Consider the following 17,894-nt stretch of genomic DNA (forward strand, 5'->3'; position numbering starts at 1 on the left):
AATAATAGAAGGGCCTTAGAATACGAGGCCACTGTTGCTACGTACTATGGTAATATGGAAGAGCTTGCTTTAATTTCCTTTATCATAAACTTGAATGCTTTAGAAATCATTTGGCTCCCTCTGTGATGCGGATACGGACTGGTATCTGTTGGCCTTCGGCTGCGACACACCATTTAACCACTCGATCGTTTCTATCCATATTAAGCATTTGCGTAGTTCTTCGTACATACATATCGCCACAAGGAGCATCACCACAGAAGTTCACAGCGAGAGAAAATAGAATCAGAGTACTGATCTCTTGGCACATCATCCTATGCACTGTATTTCATCACTCTTTTCCCCACCACACCATCTCCAGGACTACCTTTTGCGTAATGCCCGAGGAAAGAAAAAGGAAAACAATCGAAGAAGCAGCGCTAGATCCCAGTTACCTCGCTCAGCAATCCTCCGTCCATACCCGCACCCTCCCTAAGCACCTATAGCAAGCTCAGAGAGGCGGAGTAAGAAAAAGAAGAGAAAAGCACGAAAAAAAGAATAGGAGCTAAGCTAGGACAAGACGCATTCCCTCGCACACAAATGCAACCCAGCAAGCAGTTATATGAACGCCCTTGCCACGTAAGCACCGCCACCCCACGCTTTCACTAGCCTAATGTACACGCCTTTTGGAAAAGAGAAGAAGGGAGTCCCTAAGAGAACGAGTTAGCTGAGGAATCGCGATACAGCAACGAAGCCAAAGCGTTTCCGCTCACAGCTCCGTGTCCATATCGCCATCCTCATTGTTCCCAGGGCGTTGCTGATCGACAACACCCAGGATACGGGCGTAAGGGACTGTGATACGCTGAAGGTCACGGTGTTTGCCTATTTGAAGACATGGTTAGTTTATACTCGTAGTACTGGCAAAGGGATGGGGAAAACTTACCGAGAACCACCACGACCTCTTTCAGCAGATCTTCCCGCTTCCAGCCTACGAGCTCGTCCTTCGGAGCTTGTGACGACGACCTGTTCGCTTCGGCGCCACCGCTTTCGCCGTTCTTCTCGTCCTCGTCCTCGAAGATGTTGCCCATGAGACTCCGCAGCAACTCCTCGATCTTGCCCTTCAATCCCTCTGCACCCAGTCGCTTTGCGTACATGAGCAGATAGATCTTGTACTCTTCCCGAGCGCCTAGTGTCATCGCCGCCGCCACTCTGTTCTCCAGATGTGCAACGCTGATACTCGACTCCAAGTTTTCGAAGCCTTCTGCGGATAGCAACGCCTTGATGAGGCGTTGCAGGTAGAAAGCACGGCCGCGAATGAGCACGTTGTTCGACGTGTTGCGCTCGAGCTGTGGAATGATGCCCGCCGATATGTTCTCGGGTGCAACCTCGTCGACATCTTTCTCCTTGGCCTTCTCGCTCTTGGTCGATGATATGGTAGAGGTGAGATTGCTGACGGAAGAGTCCGTCGTGTTCCAGTACTGCGAACCCACGGCCCACCAAGGTTCCGTGAGCCGCTGCCAGACGTAGAGCATTGGGGAGTATGTGTATCCGTCACCGTTGGAGAGAGCCACGATGACACGACCCTGGGAGTTCAGGCGCGCAAACACGATTCCGGGAGTGTTGCCGAGGTGGGGGCCTTGTGAATGTATCGCCACATCGAGTATAGGGGCGACTGAGATCGGAGGATGAGGAGCAGAGAGAGTCTGGATGTTCCAGACGTAGCAAGTGCCTACAGCAGTGATACAGAGTAGCCACCATCCTCTGCAGTCCATGATGACCGGCTGAGCTTCGAGCGTCAACGGATTGAGCAACCGACGCCCGGCAGGTGTCCAGACATGTACCGTTCCATCCTCGGATGCTGCAGCCCAGAAGTTCGGGTTTCCAGTCACAAGCATGACCGGCTTTGGGAGGAAGTCTTGCCACAGGGTCTGTCCCTTTTTCGTGCATGTGATACGCGTAGGATCTCGATCTTGTGGTCTTCCTGTTCTTGATGGTGTCGTTGCGTTTTTCGCTTCTAGGATTAGGAGGTCCTCCTTAGAGACATCGCCAGCCTGCGGCGGTTCACTGCCATCCACTGTCCGAACAATGACAGTGCGGATCATTGGCACCGCGAGCCTCAACTGACTCACAGATAGGCTGGGGTTCACAATTGCTGGTCGTAGAGGCTCAGGGACCTCTATTTCGGATGGTCTTTCGGAGGTTTTTGGCGGCATCAATCCATCTGCAGTGTTGACCAGTATGGGAGCAGCGCCGTTTGCGGTGGCTTTCGCAAATCTCTTCTCGGTCTTATGCTCCGAATCTCCCTCGATTTCGGCAAATTTCCGCTTGTTTCCAAGCAGAAGACCAGCCAATCCTCCCCTCGGGAATCCATCATAGGGCTTTGATAGATCTAGAATATTGTGAGGGCTGTCGTTTCGAGCGCCTGGGCCACTTCTGGTCTGTTGTGCGGAAACGAGTTGTGTCTGTGGCAAGGAAGATTCCGCCAAACCAGAAGATGCAGATACGAGAAGAGGAGCGATTCTCTTCTTGCCGTCTTTGGTAACGGTTACACGCTGTTTGAGTTTGTCGACTCTAGGATCTCCAGATGACGCGGGAGCTGCCGGTGCCGGAGCAGCGGAGCTCTGTCCGTTTGTGGGTGTAGACTGAGCGTTTGGCTGAGAGGCAGCAGAACCATTCGTTTGAGCCGGAGTCGTGACACCGTTAGTAGTTGCGGTCGCCGGAGCTCCATCGCCCATCAATTCACCCATACGGCCTTGTACGCCCTTCAATTCTCCTGCTTTGCTTCCTTCCTCCAGGAGAAGCGCATCTGTGCCTTCGACCATGCCGAGTCTTCGACCAGCACCAAATTTCTGCAAAGCTTTATCACTCTCGGAAAGGGGCGCAACATAACCCAATTCTCCTGGCTCGAAGACAGCACCCATGATGCTCCCATCAAGGCTGGTAAGGAATAGCTTCTCTCCGTCCGGCGACCACGCAAGGTCAGAGATAGATTTGCTTGAGAGCTCCTGAGTGATGACAAAGGGTCGCGCGAAGCTAGTGTTCCATATACTCAGCGTCTTGTCCTGTCCAGCGCAAGCGATGACAGTGACTGAAGGGAGGTTAGTATTCCCATTGGCGTCTTTATGGGCGTCGGTAAGAGGCTCCCTGTAGAACATTCTTGGCGAGAACGCGCAAACTTCAACAGGACCTTCGTGACCGATCAGGTTGATGTCGCTCTCCCAAGATCCTCTGTTGATGATAGCCACAGAGCTCACCGGTCCATTGGTGGCGTTCGCCGCAGCTATATGGTTTCCATCCGGAGACCATGAGCACCGCCGGAAGTATGTTGTAAGCGGAGAAGTGACAAACGGAGCGACAATGGTGGTCTCGAGCACAAAGTTACCCACGGAGTCCTGAGAAGTCGCGTTCGGGGCGGGCGGCGTGAAACGAAAGAGCTTGATGGTACGGTCATCACTGGCGGTTGCGAAATACTTGTTCGCTGGGTCGAATGTGATGCCTTTAATGTGACTCTGGTGGCTGTTGATTGTCTTGAGCTTCTCGAACGTGTGCCCTGACCAGACCACAACCTTCGAGTCCAAGCCCACTGAAACCAATATCGACGAGTCGTACGACCACCCTAGATCTTGGACGTCGTTGTCGTGGCCTATCAGACGCCGCAGGACGCGCCAGTTCTCAACAGGCGGCTCCTCGTTGCTTCCTATGATATATCTCAGTCAAGCTGGCCAATTCCAGTGTATGATATTCCGTACCGAAAGTGGAATGCGAAACCGGATTTGGGTCCAGAATATAGACGCATACCACCCTGTCGTCTGCGCCCGAGGCAAGGTATTTGCCGTTGCTGGAGAAGCGCACGGTGTGGATGGTGCCTGAGTGGTTGCTGACGGCAGCGAGCTGCCTGGGCTTCTTGAAGTCTGGGTTCGCAGAATTCATAATAGCCTCCGTTGACCAAATCCGGACGTGACCGTCTGTGCAAGATGTTCAGTACTCCGGGCGTGAAGGTAGGAGCTGCCCGAAGGCTGCGAATTCGAGTGCGAAAGGTCGACATACCTCCGGCAGCGGTAGCGAGTCTGCTGCCATCGGGCGAGACATGGCAGCTGTAGACCTCAAAATCCTTCAGCTCACCTGTGAGGGCGCGCGAATTAGTCGTGGCTCGGAAACGCGACAGCGCGCGGGAAAGCCAGCAGCTGCGCGGAGGAGCTTACCGGGATGCGTCAACCAGACGGGCTTGACAATGTGCATGTTGGCGATGCGCTTCGGAGCGCTTCCTCATAATCGAGCCGGGGGCAGATCGAGGAGGGCGCGATGCGGGGCGGGGGTTGCGGTTGTGGTGCGCAAGGTGCTGTTGCAAGTGAAGCCGGAGCTGGTGAACGCGCGCGCCTCACAAGCGGCGGAAGCCCGCCCATGCGCTTGGCGCGTCTCCGGGCGGTGACGTCTCGGCCAGGCACAATCGTTCATGCACCCCGAGTTCTGCTGCCGTTATTCGCCGCGCAACTTGTTCAACAGTAGTTGGTCCATGTTTAATACTACTGGCCAATTGGTCGCAAATTCAGCTGGTCATCCGCAGAAAGCCACAAGGAATATAGTATTTTGCAAGGGACAGATGCTCATCTTGTCCGTTTTACCAGCTCACTGACTTTTCAGGCTACTGCATGCCCTCCATGAGCTCCACCTTGTCCAGCACCATTCCTCTCAAGCCTGCCCATTCCCTCAACTCTTCCCACTCCTCACCTTCCTCTTCGCCCTTCCTGTTGGGATCCTTGAAGCCCCACGCTTGCGCGACTCTATCCACAGCCGCTCGCTCCTCCTCTCTCAGATATCTCTCTGACAACGCCATCCCCATTGCCCAAGAAATTCTGTCCATTTGGTCGTTTGCCGTAGTGACAGCCACGACACCAATCGTAGACACCGCCCCCACATATGTCATTATGCCAACCATGGCCATTTGCGTAGCCGACTGCGGGTTTACTACCTGCTGGTAGTGCGCAAATTTGGAAGCCAAGACGTAAGCAGCTCCGGGGGCAAGAGCAAGACCCATGAGTGGTGGCATAATCTTCCGGATTATGAGTGCACGACGGTAAGCAGGCTGCCGAAAGGTAAGCTCAACAATGGACAGCGCCAGGTGCAAGTCCTTGATTTTGATTGCAGCGTCAAGTGCGCGGTTTGCGACATCGGACGGCACGGCAGCTGCGGCGCTGTTCGGGCTCGGCTTGTTGTATTTGACGGGCGTCGTATTCGACGTTGCGACGGGCTTATTTGCATACAAGTGCAGAACTTCCGGGAAGCTTTCAGGCTGCTCGAGAAGGGACTGGGTCGTGATATAGCCATCCAAGACCTTAGGAGAAATGAAAACAGGTGGATATTTCATCAGCTTGTACAGCAATGTCGACAGCGTCTCAACTGGATCGGAGCTATCAGCCGAATGCGGCTCCAGATCCAGCAATACCGAGTTTGCTGTTGATGGTTTCCCAGAACCAACTGGTCGCTGTTGTTGGCCATCCTGAGCAGCCAAGTACCTGGCTGCTCTCTCCGCAACGCCGAGGACCTCTAAAAGGGTATCTTCTGAAGGCACAGATTCCCTGTTGAGGATAGCTAAGATTGCCTCATGCGCCTTCTCGACATCCGCCGCAGTAGGCACCGATGTGGCCGCATTGGTAGTGCTGACTGCACGGACAAGGAAGTGGCTCGTAATTGAGGGAGACGCGCGTGCGTGTGAGGTTGGAGCCTTGCGAGGAGTTCGCTGCGGAAGCTGATTTCGAGGAAGGGACCGGGAGGCGAGTGCGGAGCTCAATGGACGCCGTTGCTGCCACTTAGGTTGCCGGAGAGTGTGCTGACATAACTGACATGGCGATGCCGGCGCAGGACGTGCGCGGAGAAGACGCGAGGAGTTGTTCATGGCGGATGTTGCGGGATTAAAGCGGCGGCGGCCAAAGGTTTGCCGCCGCGAGCATGACGATTCGCAACGCGCGGTGGCTGTGCGCTCAGCGCGAGCCACAGCTTAGCAGCCCAAGCCCGACCCGACCGACATCATTCGCTCGCGCCAAGTTGCTCACTCCTCTGCATCATCCCTCGCCCTCATTCAAACGCACTCTGAGGCGCCAACATTCCAACAACCTCGCTGTGTTAACATCTCCTGGGGATCTTGACACGCCCAGTTTGACCGCGCACACGACAGCTCCGCCATGCCCGCGCCGCCTCCACCACCTCCCCCTCCGCCGCCGCCAGGCGCTGCTGGTGGTCCCCCTCCTCCACCGCCGCCTCCGCCAGGCGGATTGGCGAAGAAGCCCGCAGGCGGTGGTCAGAGCAGAGTGAGTGCTTTTGTGCACTATGAAATCCTCAGCATGAGAGCTGCTACTAATGACGAAAACAGGGAGCACTGCTTGGTGATATCCGGTCAGGCGCAAAGCTCAAGAAAGTTACCCAAGTCAACGACCGCTCCGCGCCGCAGGTTGGCAAAGTTCTCGATGGCCCCGCCGGCCCCCCAATGGGCGCACCGCCTGTTCCCGGCGGCGCACCGAAGCCCCCCGGTGGACTTGCACCGCCCGTTCCAGGCGGCAACCGAGTAAGGAGCAATAGTGAGACTGGGGATAGTTCAGGAGGAGCGGCAGCCGGCGCTGCGCCGCAGCTAGGAGGACTCTTTGCTGGAGTGGGCATGCCCAAGCTACGGAAGACCGGAAAGAGCGGGGTAGACACAGGAGCAGACAAGGCCGATTCGCCATATCTGTCAGATCCGGAGACGACGCGTTCGCGGACAGCACCAAGACCTCCCACTGGCGCAGCACCACCTCCTCCATCAGCCCCCAGACCTCCTGGAGGTGCTCCACCGCCGCCTCCGCCGAACGTAGCAGCGCTCAAGAACTCTCTGCGGCCTTCGTCGTCACACGGCGCACTTGGCGGAAAACCAAAGCCACCGCCGCCTGTAGGCAAGAAGCCACCTGTTCCTCCACCAGCATCACGGAAGCCTTCGACTCCCGCACCACCACCTCCTGCCTCGTCGGCACCCGCGCCTCCGTCCGCACCACCTCCACCTCCAGCCTCCGCTCCGCGACCGCCTTCCCGCGCTACACCACCGCCTCCGCCCGGTCCACCCCCACCACCAACCAATGGCCACACGCCTTCTTTGGCTGAACAAGCTGCCCGCAATGCGTTTGGCCGCTCGTCTCCCGCCGCTCCTCCACCGCCGCCACCCGCTTCACCACCGAGAGCACCCTCCATAGCCGCTCCGCCGCCACCTCCGTCCGCTCCGTCCGCCCCACCTCCACCGCCCGGCACACACCCAGTCAAGGCACCAACCATGGCTGTGCCTCCTCCTCCACCCCCTTCATCGGCACCGCCGCCCCGCGCTGCGACAATGGATCCCAGCGCGTTCACGCTGTCAAACGGTGGCTCGGCGAAGAGCTCGGCACCCGCCAGCCCTGGCATGCTTCGTATCAACGATGGCCGCTGGAAGTTCCAGGGTGACGATCAACTGCCCAAGCCGCGTGAATTTACTGGTGGACCGAAGAAGTACAGAGCTGGCCGCGGTAGCAGTGTACCGCTTGACCTGAGCGCGTTCGAATAAGCCAGTATCAAGATTTATCGAACAAACGACCGCTTCAGCCGTGCATTGTTGGCACTGCAATCCATATTTTCTTTTTCGCTTTTTTTCATTTGTGACCATTGCATGGAGTTGGGAGACGGTCGGGGTTTGTTCGCGCGCGGGGATTTTTTGGGTAACCTCTTCCATCCTCCCATCAGACGGAAGAGCGGATGGAATAGGACATGTTTCTTTTGTTCCCTTCCAAAATAAGGGGTGAGATCCGGCTTCTACACGCTTGAAAAAAGACGATCCTTTCTATTTCTCTTCTGATGCAACACAAAAGCCGTGTTTTCTCGAATGGTTCAAGGTTTAACCCACATACCCCTGTCGTCTTGCTTTTTTTATTATTCTCTTTGTTTTCTTGTTCATTCTCCACTCGCGCTTGTCGTATTGATGAAGAGCGAGTGGTTGAGGCAGTAGAAACTATCAAATCAACAGATCACTGGATCAACAGTATTTTTTGAGAACGTGATGAACTGAGAGAAGATATATTCCATGCAGGCTGATTCCATACCGCCTCCGCATAAGCATAGGCAGCAAAGCTATACCGAATCGACGATGCCACCAGAAGTGGAGTGTCTACAACCTTTTTGCACCGCTCCAAAAACAATCACCTGCAATAACTTTTACGGCCTTACACGGCCGCTAAGACATCCCCACAAAGCGTATGCTTTCCGTAATTTGCCCTTACTAATGATGGGCCATCATTCATGGCAGCTGTTTTCTTTTGTTCATCCGTCTGCTCACTCATCCTTCCTGACGACAAACGTCTTCTGTAGGAAACCCATTTCCTTCTTCTTCTCCTGTTCCCGCCTCCTCCTCTCACCAACTTGCCACTTCAACGCGCCAGCCGCAGCAATACCAGTGGCGTAGCCGCCCAAGTGGGCAACGTGGTCCATGCCCGTCTGGCCGCGGCGGGTGAGGCCCCAGATCTCGTAAGCGAGACAAGCGCCGAGCAGGGCGTTCGACGAGACGGGGATCTTGTAGTCGGGGAAGAAGGGCAGGGTGAAGGAGTCGGAGTCCTTGAGCAGCAGGAGGGCGCCGATGGTGGCGGCGAGGGCGCCGGACGCGCCGAGGGTGGAGACGGCGAAGTTGCGGGCGGCGACGCTGACGACGAGCGAGGCGAGGGAGCCGAGCACGCCGCCGGCCAGGTAGACGGCGAGGAAGTTGGCGCGGCCGATCAGCTCGTGCAGCTGCGGGCCGGCGCCCATGAGGATCAGCATGTTCATGAACAGGTGCTTCGGGTCCTGGTGCGAGAAGACGTTGCCCAGCACTGATGCTGCTGTCGGGTAGCCCGGCGTCTGCAGCAGGTACTTGTTCATCGTCCGCCAGAACGGCGGGTAGCGCCACGCGAGGAAGATGAAGAGATTGATGTTGAGCAGCGCGAAGCAGGTGGCGAGGGCTGGAGGCGTGTCGGGCCAGAGGCGTGCGGAGGCGGCTAGGGGCGTGTACTTCTCCGTAAGGATGTAGGCGCCGGCGAGGACGAGGGCGGCGACGAGAGCCGAAGGGAGGATGCGTGCGGCCTGGGTCAATAGCATGATCAGGATCTGAATCTAAGTGGTTGGAGGTGCCGGAAGCTTACAGCGCTCATCTTAGGAGCTTGCTTTTCTTTCCGAATCATGGCCTGCTCTTCATAGTACTTAACCCATTCAGACTTTTCCTTCTTGCCTGCGTGCCATTTATTAGTCACGATATCATTGGCAGTGTCCACGAGCTTCACTTACGTAGCCCTGTCTTGGCCTTGACCGGACCTAAAGTACCGCTCTTCCCGGAATTTGCTTTCTTTTCTTGAGCTTCTTTGCGTCGCTCTTCCTCTTCCTTTTGCCGTTCGTAAGCTTCCTCATTCCTTCTTCTCAGGGCTTCCAGTTCGCTGTGCCCATAGACACTACCAAGCGTTTGCTCCGGTTCCGCTTTCTTGTATAGTTTCAGATCCTGGGCTCGTTGAATCAGCTCGCCTTCCAGGCGCTGAGCCTCCTTCTGAGCCCATTCTGCTGCCGCCGCTTCTTCGTCGACGGGATGTGTGCTGCGTAGATACTCGAGTGCATTCAGGGCGCGTTCTTTGGGGAAAGCAGTTGGTCCCTCGAAATTGACACCTTTTTCAGCCAGACTACCAGTAACGCGACGGTGTTGCAGAGCACGAAGGAATTTGTTGCCCTTCTCCACCGAGGTTCCAGGCCCAAATATCTTGGTTATCTTGTCTTGAGGCAAATCTCCTCCAGGGAGCGGCGTGTCCTCCTTTCCCTCAGCATCTTGGGATGTCTCTTTGCGGGCTTCCGACGGGGGTGTAGACGCGGATTTCTTCGACACAGATGACCTACGGGCGAAGGCAGTTGTGGACGTGGTAAACTGGCGATGGTCAAGCAGGCGAAGGAGTGGCGGGCGTAAGCTGTAGCATTTGAGTTGTGCTGTGCCGAGGCGCGAAATGTGTGAAGAAAGTGTTCTCGGTGATACAGGACGAGCCGCGGCAACGGCGGAGGCAATTGACCAGGTTGGGAGGGCGAGCGAGGACGAGCGTAGCCCAGAGAATGGCCTACAAGCTACGATCCACGCATTGCTCATTGCTGTGGACGTGGGGGGAGGCGCGTATAGTAGCAAGGCGCGGAAGTGACGCACACGCGCGGGTAGAAAGCATCGCCGCCCGCCGCCCGCCTCCAAGCTCCCCGCTGCGCGTCATCAAAAAAATCACAGACGCCGACTTCACGCCAAACAACCTGAAAGCACTAACGGCTCGCCCCCGACCCACACACCATGTCCGCCGACTCATTGCCCATCACGCCGGCCGCGTTCGCCGAAGCCATCAAGGAACTGACACTGCCGTCGCTGCACGCCAAAGCTGCTGAGCTGCGCAATTCGATCTACCATCTGCGGCGCTCGAACGTGCAGCTGCAGCCCTTTGCGGACGAGGGCGACCGCGACTGCGCCGAGGCGATCAAGGAGAACGAAGAGGTCATGGCGCGCATGGAGGATCGCATCGAGCTGCTGAAGCTGGAGGTCGAGGTGAATCGCGGAATGCCTTGGGTCGAGGACGCCAAGGCAGATGATGCGACCAAGGAGCAAGTCAACGGTGGAGCACAGCATAATGGCGAGCAGAGGAGCGAGGGCAGTGCGCAAAACCAAGGTGCGACAGAGCCCACCGAGGCTGCTGGGGCTGCCTCGGCGAACAGTGCGACTCATGCAGAGAGTGAGGCGCAGGACGAGCAAGAGGGCGTCTTCCTCTAGGCTCGGGGGGAGAGGAGCTGATTCGGCGTGTTCTGCTATACGAGGCCCAATTAAAAAAACACACGAGACACTATCGTCGACTACCGAACGCGGTAGACTTATTAGGAGGCTATTGATAGCATGAGCAGAGCCAACGGGTGACAGGGGTGTGTTGGAAGACCAAAGCCGCTTCGAACTACCGATTTCAACCCCGCAGTCCGGTGAGGCTGGTCCCCTGCCCTTTCCCTGCCTGTGCGGTTGGCATGCGCCGTGGAGGACGCCGGACATCAGCAGACACGGCGGAAACCTCCATGACTGGACGACGATCGGTCATTCCGCACTGCGCCGGTGCTTCTCACGGCGCCGTCAGATGGGCGCAGCGGTCTCGAGCCAGCCACGGGAGGGCTGGAATGCATGCGCAGAGCGCCCGCGGACACCGCGGAGCCATTCTCACCATCAAACTTGCCAAGCGAGCTTAGCAGAGTGCCAGCAGCGCGCCGACGCAGGGGTTGCTTCAGCTGCGGCAGCACCACCCGAAGGCGGTAACACGAGCAAGAGTCGGCTCAAGCTCCAGTCCGCTCTTAAAATCCAAAAGCCACCATGCTACCTAGACCCTCTTCGAGCTCGTGTTCTACGCTAGCGTTCTTTTATCTTTCTACCCATCTGTGGACCCTGCGGCTTTGGCGGCGCGGAGCTTCGTTCCTGGCGCTGCATCCAATACGACCCGGCCCAAGTGCCCAGCTGAAAGCGCATTGGCCGATTCCTATCACCAATTGCGTGATCCCACATCTTGATCACAACAACCCGAGAGTCAATCTCCACTGGGAAGTCTATCCTCGCATCGAGTGCCGTGCTAGCTTCGCGCGTGCATCATTACCCACACCGTACCTCGCCATTACTCAATGCTTGGCGCTGAAGCCTATTTGCTCTACATAACCACTCGCGCCTCCCGGTCCGCGTGAAAGAAACAAAGCCTGGTTTCTCCATTGTACGCACTAGGGAGTCATATTGATCCTGCCAACCGCCTGGTGAATTTTTATCCGCCTGATCTGCAAACGCTCCGAAGGTAGCCTACCACCGCTCCGTCCCGTGTTGCCGCCAACACCAAGCTAACCATGACGTCTTAAAAGGCCCCGATCATCCCGCTGGACCCGAATCCCCCAATCCCTGCCACTTGCCGGACCCGTTCTTAAACTCGCCATCGACAATCGCAACTCCAAACTCGACAAATCCTCTTAACTCACTTCCTTCCTTGAGTCTTGTGCCAGACCCCCCACGTGAACGACCTACCGGGCTCCGATAGCCTCACTTATTTAGACCCGATATCCTGCTTCACCTTGCCTGCTGAGCAGTCAGTCTGCATAGCTGCTCGTGTCGTGCAACCTACCAATAAGCACGCCATTCCAAAACGGAAGTTCGGATTGCTCGCCTGTTTATCGCGTCATACACCGTGGAACATTGCGCCAACCGGACTCCTACTTTAGCCTCAGCTCAACCAAAACTTGGGTAACTTCCAAGACATTCAGCCCTTTCTTGTGCAACAAGATTCGACCCGCCATCATGGAACACCAGAACGAGCAGTCATCCTCCCAGCCCTGGGCTCTTACTGACAGCCTCCGCGACGCTCTGGACACTCGCGTCCAGTCCTTCCTGGAGACACTCGACTCTTCCAAGACCATGAATGCTTGGGGTGTCACCCCTCGCCGCGATTCCATTGTATCCGAATCAGCAGAGTCCTCGGCCGCCGCTGAAGAGCGTGCAAAGACCGATCCGGAGGCCACCTCTACAGACCTTACTCTTGACGCAGACCATTCTCTCGACGCCCAAATCATCCTTGCCGAAACCATTATTCCAAGGTCAGCTGAAAAGGCGGAAGTTGAGCAGAAGGAGCAGCGAAAGGTAATCAACCTCACCTCTACGTCAACTACCTTGCTTCGAATAGTCCACTGACTTTACCAGGTCCATTCCTGCACCGTCGACGGCGCATGTCTCCGCGACCTGTGGCTACGGGGTCTGGTGACCGCCGCAGGCGCCGCGCTGCTCCTCCTTGTCTGAAGTGATCGAAACGACTCGACAAACAAACAAACGGAACACGCGAAACGACCGAACCAAAACAACTCCCGTCACTCTGACGACCTGGTCTTCCATTCAAGTCCTTCGTTCCCACAACCTGTCGCAACGACACCAGACCCGCCGGTCATCTCGACACGGCTTTAGCTCTTCTCAATCGCCATCTGCGACCTCAGTCCCACAACCTTTCCTAGCCTTGACAAGGGACCAACTCCGGCCTCAAGCATTCGCACCAACAAAGACGGAATGGTCGACAGACGATGCCTTTCCCCAACCCTCCCGTTCAAACGCGCGCGACTCATCGAAACAGCCCCCGACCGAACGATGTTGTTGTGAACAGGCAACACCGGCCCCCGCTACCGCTCCGTCGGAACACTGCCGTTTTCAGCAGCTGCGCCACCGCTGGCCCCCCCGGCCCCCGGCTCTCTTCCTTCATCGCCATTCGTCCAACTGAAACCTCCCCACCGCTGTTCATCTCGCCAACGGAAACGCAGCAAAATCCAATGCTGTTGTGGGGCTGGCTGCCCGCGCTTTTCGGCTGATACCGGCAAGGAATGGGGGCTGGGGTTGTCGGAATGAAGGGCGGTCATTAGGGCGGTGCGACGCGGGTGCGGAAATGGCGGAAAAAGCACGTCGGATAAGGAGAGGGCTCTGAGGTGTTGCTATGGTTTTTCGACGAACTTTTTCTAAGAACCCAACGGCAGATCTTTTATTTTCGTAGATGGTTGGTTTCCGGCCTGATGAGAGGGACACGCTGTGGATAGTCTAGATGATGAGATACCCATTCGTTGTAGATATACTCGAATAACCAAAGTTTGAAGCAATCTCCGATCCTTTCATGCTTAAATGTGTCGGTGCGAGTGTGGAGACTCGACAGAGTTGTTCGCTTAAGGCAGTCTTGTGAGGAGACGCTGCACTCCTCCCTCACGGTAGTTGAAGTAAAATCTAGGTGCAAGGTGTGCAACAGAATGGAATGGCATGGTCTTTTGTGATTCACTCGGCTCCTCTTAACTTAATGTGTTCATGCACGCATACTGATAAAACTTTTCGCCCTTGCTTTGGGTCGGACTCTCATATTGCTCTCCTCCAGACGCTCTGGTCTCCATATCTCTAGGCACGAACTATGTCCCACTTCAGATCCTTGATGCTGACCTCTTCGCCCGCCTTCTCGTCGTAGTCGAACCAGTCGCCCTCAGTCAAGTCGATCTGATCGAACTTGCTGCCGGATTCGAGACCTGTAGCGGACCATTCGCCCTATGTGAATGAAATTAGATCAGTATGAGGGCCTGCGAAGGGGAGGGAAGAGAATTTGCAAGATGCTTGAGCTGTGTGCTGCTCAAGGGCAAGATGTGTTCCCCATGAGATGGTTGGATGAATGAGTGAAGGATCAAGGGGGTAAATCGGTTGATGTGCAGGGTGTCATTGATGATGAAATATCGGAGGAAGGAGGGATAGAAGAGAATTTAGGAGACAAAGGTGGAACTGATTTGTTACAGTCTGCAGGTACCATGTCGTCCATTCAAAGAGTCACAGAATGGTTGATCTCACAGGTTCTTCCGAAGCCTCCTCGAGCAGAGTGGCATGATAGAATGAAAAATCATGGAAGAAAAGGATAAAAAGAAACAGTGCTTACATCAGGCTTGAACTCGACAAACTCCAGGCCGCGGCAGTCGAACGTGATGATCTTCTGGCTCTTCGGCGGCGACTGCTGAGGGTAGGACTTCGGGGCTTCGGTAATGTTGGCAGAATGTTCTCTCTGGTAAGTAGTTAGTATTACTTGATCGGGGAATTGGTGCATTACAGGGATTGTATAATAGCTGAGTGAAAATCTAACTAGTAAATGTCGTTCGTGCAGAGACATAGGCCGAGAAGGAGAAAAAGTAAAATCGGGTGGAGAGTTTTCTACCTTGCAGTTCTTGCACTTCCAAACGAAGTTGGCCTCGCCTCTGCTACCGCTTTGTTCGTTTTGTTCCTATGTGCAAGGATTAGGAATCTAGCATTCATAGCCGTGAGGAAGAGTGGACTTTGGACTCACAAAGCGACTCACGCTCACCCAGTTAGGATGAATCTCGCGGCACGAGGTGCATTGGACCTTGAAAGTGTAGTAGAAAGGGTTCTCTTGGGTGTCGTTGGGCTTCAGATCCGTCACGCTGCATTTTCTGTGAGCATTTCCTGGCCGCAATAGCGGACTTCGGAGGGACCTTACCCCTCTAGTTCGGCGGTCAAGGTGAGAGCCAACATGGTGCTTGAATTTGTTAGGCGACGACGTCGGAAGAGATGGAGGGGCAAAGGTGAAGCTCTAGGCGGGGCAGGCAGGACTGCGCTTGGCCGCCCGCCCGCCGGCGCGACGCGCAGGGATCTTTCGTGGAGATCAGCTCACGTAGAAATGCACCCACAGCGAGCCACGCCCATCACCACCACACCGCCCTATCACGCGAGCCGCGCAGCTGCAGCGCGTCTCCTCGACCTCAATTGACGCCCTCGCTCCTCGAGCACGCCCACGTCCGCCGGTTCCTCCCCCCGATCACGTCACACTCCGAGCGGTCATCCGGACGAGCGAATTTCCGCGAGCCCTGAGAGCGTTCGCCGGACAATGTCACGACGGTAGCCGAATAATGCAAACCCTCTGGTCGAGAACGCTGCGGGCAACAAAATGCGCCTGCCGCTGCCAACAATGCCTCTCCTACTCGACCGCCGTCGCCCGCCGCTCGACCACTGCTTTTCGGAAGCGCTTGTCAGCAATCCCAAGTTCAACAATCATCTACTCGGCCATATTCGCATGTGCCGCCGTTGCCGATGGCCGCGCAAAGCAGCAACGCAGGGAAAAATGGGACCATGCCATTCAAGAGGTCAAAGACGAACTGAAGCCCGGCGATGCAGATGTGCGAACGCGCGAAGGGCGGGACGCTGGCCAGACGCGGGATGGGAAGCGGGTAGAGGACAAGGCCGACCCTTCGAGGCTCAAAGAAGACATAGAAGAATTCGAGCTCGAAGGAAAAGATGCCGAGGACGTGGCAGAATGGCTGAAGAAGGAGGTTGAGGGTGTCAAGGACCCCGAAGCCGCAGAAGCTATCATGCGCGAGAAGCTGGGTAAGGCGAAAAAGCGTAGCTATCAACGTATGATGGACGACAGGGAGGACGTATCAAGACCTCGAGACATCTTGGAGTGGGAGGATGCGCGGAGATACACCATGACGAGTTCAGGACAACCGGAATGGCCTGAGAACATTGGGCCGTCTTTCAACCCCCACGATTTCCCTCCGCAGTCGATATATGCCACTGATAGTCGGAAAATAGAAGGACTAGAGTCCCGCTGGACCCGTCGAAAGCTACAGACCATGAACTTATCCATGGCCAAGCTGGTGCTATTCATGGTTGAGGCAGCACACCTGCATAAGTATCCGAATAGAAGAGATTGGGACGACAAATTGTCTGACTGCTGGCTGCCAGACAACGTGTACTGGATAGCCATGAAGGGAGAGCAGTCCAAGGAGAGGTTCGTCAGGAGTATTGAAAATTTCCTTCAACGGACCAAAATGCCGAAAAATCAGGACCGCGTCCCTGAAGTCAAGCCGATATTTGGAAAGTATCCGTACTATGAGCAGGACCCCGATGGCCAATTCCACCGAAAATGCCACGCCATGAATGAACGGATATTCGAAAGCTTCGATCAGTGTTTCCGTGGCGAACTTAACTTTCCCACTCTTGTCGGGGCCATCTGCGAGGAGCTCCTCACCTCTCCGGCCCCGCCCAACATCACGACCTACAACGCGCTGCTCCTGGGCTTCAGCCGGCTTAAGCGGCACGACATATGTTCCATGGTCATCAAATCTCTCCACGAAGTCCACATGCGGCCAGACGAGATCACTTGCACCGCAGCACTCTCCTACCACATCAACACCAACGACTCCCGCGGCTTCGTGCGGTTCGTGCAGCTCATGACGGGCATAACCACGGACAGCTACGCGCTAATGCTGGCCAACCCGACGATCCCGCTCACGCACCCGTCGACGCTGTACCGGCTGCAGAACCGCGTGGTGCGGCACCCGCGCAAGCCGGAGCGGCTGGTGCAAAAGGTGCACCCGACGCCGCGCGTGATGAGCTCCATCGTCGCGGGGCTGCTCAAGTTCCACGGGCTGGAGCGCGCGGCCGACATCTGCGGCACGCTGGCGGCCGACGGCTGGGGCTTCGACGCCGACGCGCTGACGCGCTTCCTGCACGCCTGCGCGCAGCAGCGCGACTGGGCCTCGGGCGTCGCCATCTGGCAGCAGCTGCAGGAGCTGCGCGCCCAGCGGCCCGCCTCGCGCCCGCTCGACCGCACCTCGTACATCCAGATGCTCGGCCTCTGCTACCGCTGCGACCGCCCGGACGTCTTTGACCAGGTCATCCGCGAGGCCGAACACGCCGGCGGCTACCGCTCCCACGCCCTCCAAAAGGACTTCAAGAAGATGCTCGGCCGCGGCGACAACGCCTTCGACGAGACCGAGTCGCGCCGCCAGGACTGGCTGTTGCGCTCTGAGATGACCCAGCAGTTCAACGCTCAGAGCAAGTTCTTCGCGAAACAGGCTGCCGCTGATGCTGCTGCTACTGCTGAGGCTGAGGCTGAGGCCGAGGCTGCTGCCGCCGCCGCTGCTAAGGCTGGCGCTGCGGTCGACGAAGAAGCCGTCATCCAGAAGATCCTGGACGACTTCGTTGGGCAGCCTGAGACCGAGCTTGCCTCGACCGGAAAACCGCCGGGGCCCTCGGAGAAGAAAACATTTATGAGCTCCAATGACAAGGATAGGCCGCATAACTGGACGCTGGATTGATGAGGCTGATGATGGTGGCTCAGGTGGTTGTATATACACATGTTTCGGCTGGGCTGTGTATTCCTTCTGTACGATTGTCATTGTGCTACACATGCATTTTTTCCTGCGGTGGGACAAGGCGTTTATTTGGTGGGAGCGGTTATTTGGGTTACTACTGTACGAAGAAGTGTCTTTGCCATTTGGGGCGATAAGGGGGTGTTTGGGCATAGAAGAAGTACGTGTATGATGTGGGAATCACGAAGACACCCGAAGAAACAATGCATCAT

The 17,894-nt window shown here is 56.3% G+C and overlaps 9 protein-coding genes across 9 annotated transcripts; 5 read left to right on the top strand and 4 right to left on the bottom strand.

The window, feature by feature from the left end:
• Positions 1–745: 745 nt before the first annotated feature.
• LTHEOB_3130 (Protein hir1) lies at positions 746–4,215 on the bottom strand (the record flags this gene model as incomplete). Its single annotated transcript, XM_035512020.1, has 5 exons — positions 746–858; positions 920–3,673; positions 3,726–3,941; positions 4,024–4,098; positions 4,179–4,215. 5 exons carry the CDS (start codon positions 4,213–4,215, stop codon positions 746–748), a joined length of 3,195 nt encoding a protein of 1,064 aa, XP_035363023.1.
• Positions 4,216–4,618: 403 nt separating this feature from the next.
• Positions 4,619–5,869, bottom strand: LTHEOB_3131 (uncharacterized protein; the record flags this gene model as incomplete). Its single annotated transcript, XM_035512021.1, has 2 exons — positions 4,619–5,637; positions 5,818–5,869. The coding sequence occupies 2 exons, from the start codon at positions 5,867–5,869 to the stop codon at positions 4,619–4,621; spliced, it is 1,071 nt and encodes a 356-aa protein (XP_035363024.1).
• Positions 5,870–6,155: 286 nt separating this feature from the next.
• Positions 6,156–7,101, top strand: LTHEOB_3132 (uncharacterized protein; the record flags this gene model as incomplete). The annotated part of the gene is made up of 4 exons (XM_035512022.1): positions 6,156–6,281; positions 6,344–6,366; positions 6,422–6,535; positions 6,702–7,101. The coding sequence occupies 4 exons, from the start codon at positions 6,156–6,158 to the stop codon at positions 7,099–7,101; spliced, it is 663 nt and encodes a 220-aa protein (XP_035363025.1).
• A 166-nt stretch (positions 7,102–7,267) lies between these two features.
• Positions 7,268–7,534, top strand: LTHEOB_3133 (Basic proline-rich protein; the record flags this gene model as incomplete). Its single annotated transcript, XM_035512023.1, has 1 exon — positions 7,268–7,534. One exon carries the CDS (start codon positions 7,268–7,270, stop codon positions 7,532–7,534), a length of 267 nt encoding a protein of 88 aa, XP_035363026.1.
• Positions 7,535–8,295: 761 nt separating this feature from the next.
• On the bottom strand, positions 8,296–10,111 carry LTHEOB_3134 (Rhomboid family protein; the record flags this gene model as incomplete). The annotated part of the gene is made up of 3 exons (XM_035512024.1): positions 8,296–9,075; positions 9,135–9,220; positions 9,277–10,111. 3 exons carry the CDS (start codon positions 10,109–10,111, stop codon positions 8,296–8,298), a joined length of 1,701 nt encoding a protein of 566 aa, XP_035363027.1.
• A 189-nt stretch (positions 10,112–10,300) lies between these two features.
• Positions 10,301–10,771, top strand: LTHEOB_3135 (Translation machinery-associated protein 17; the record flags this gene model as incomplete). The annotated part of the gene is made up of 1 exon (XM_035512025.1): positions 10,301–10,771. One exon carries the CDS (start codon positions 10,301–10,303, stop codon positions 10,769–10,771), a length of 471 nt encoding a protein of 156 aa, XP_035363028.1.
• Positions 10,772–12,310: 1,539 nt separating this feature from the next.
• On the top strand, positions 12,311–12,805 carry LTHEOB_3136 (uncharacterized protein; the record flags this gene model as incomplete). The annotated part of the gene is made up of 2 exons (XM_035512026.1): positions 12,311–12,649; positions 12,710–12,805. 2 exons carry the CDS (start codon positions 12,311–12,313, stop codon positions 12,803–12,805), a joined length of 435 nt encoding a protein of 144 aa, XP_035363029.1.
• A 1,125-nt stretch (positions 12,806–13,930) lies between these two features.
• On the bottom strand, positions 13,931–15,061 carry LTHEOB_3137 (uncharacterized protein; the record flags this gene model as incomplete). Its single annotated transcript, XM_035512027.1, has 5 exons — positions 13,931–14,074; positions 14,454–14,576; positions 14,727–14,792; positions 14,856–14,970; positions 15,027–15,061. 5 exons carry the CDS (start codon positions 15,059–15,061, stop codon positions 13,931–13,933), a joined length of 483 nt encoding a protein of 160 aa, XP_035363030.1.
• A 374-nt stretch (positions 15,062–15,435) lies between these two features.
• LTHEOB_3138 (Pentatricopeptide repeat domain-containing protein) lies at positions 15,436–17,628 on the top strand (the record flags this gene model as incomplete). The annotated part of the gene is made up of 1 exon (XM_035512028.1): positions 15,436–17,628. One exon carries the CDS (start codon positions 15,436–15,438, stop codon positions 17,626–17,628), a length of 2,193 nt encoding a protein of 730 aa, XP_035363031.1.
• Positions 17,629–17,894: the final 266 nt, after the last annotated feature.

Source organism: Lasiodiplodia theobromae (assembly GCF_012971845.1).
Source record: "Lasiodiplodia theobromae strain AM2As chromosome Unknown scaffold_8, whole genome shotgun sequence".
Classification (NCBI taxonomy): Eukaryota; Fungi; Ascomycota; class Dothideomycetes; order Botryosphaeriales; family Botryosphaeriaceae; genus Lasiodiplodia; species Lasiodiplodia theobromae.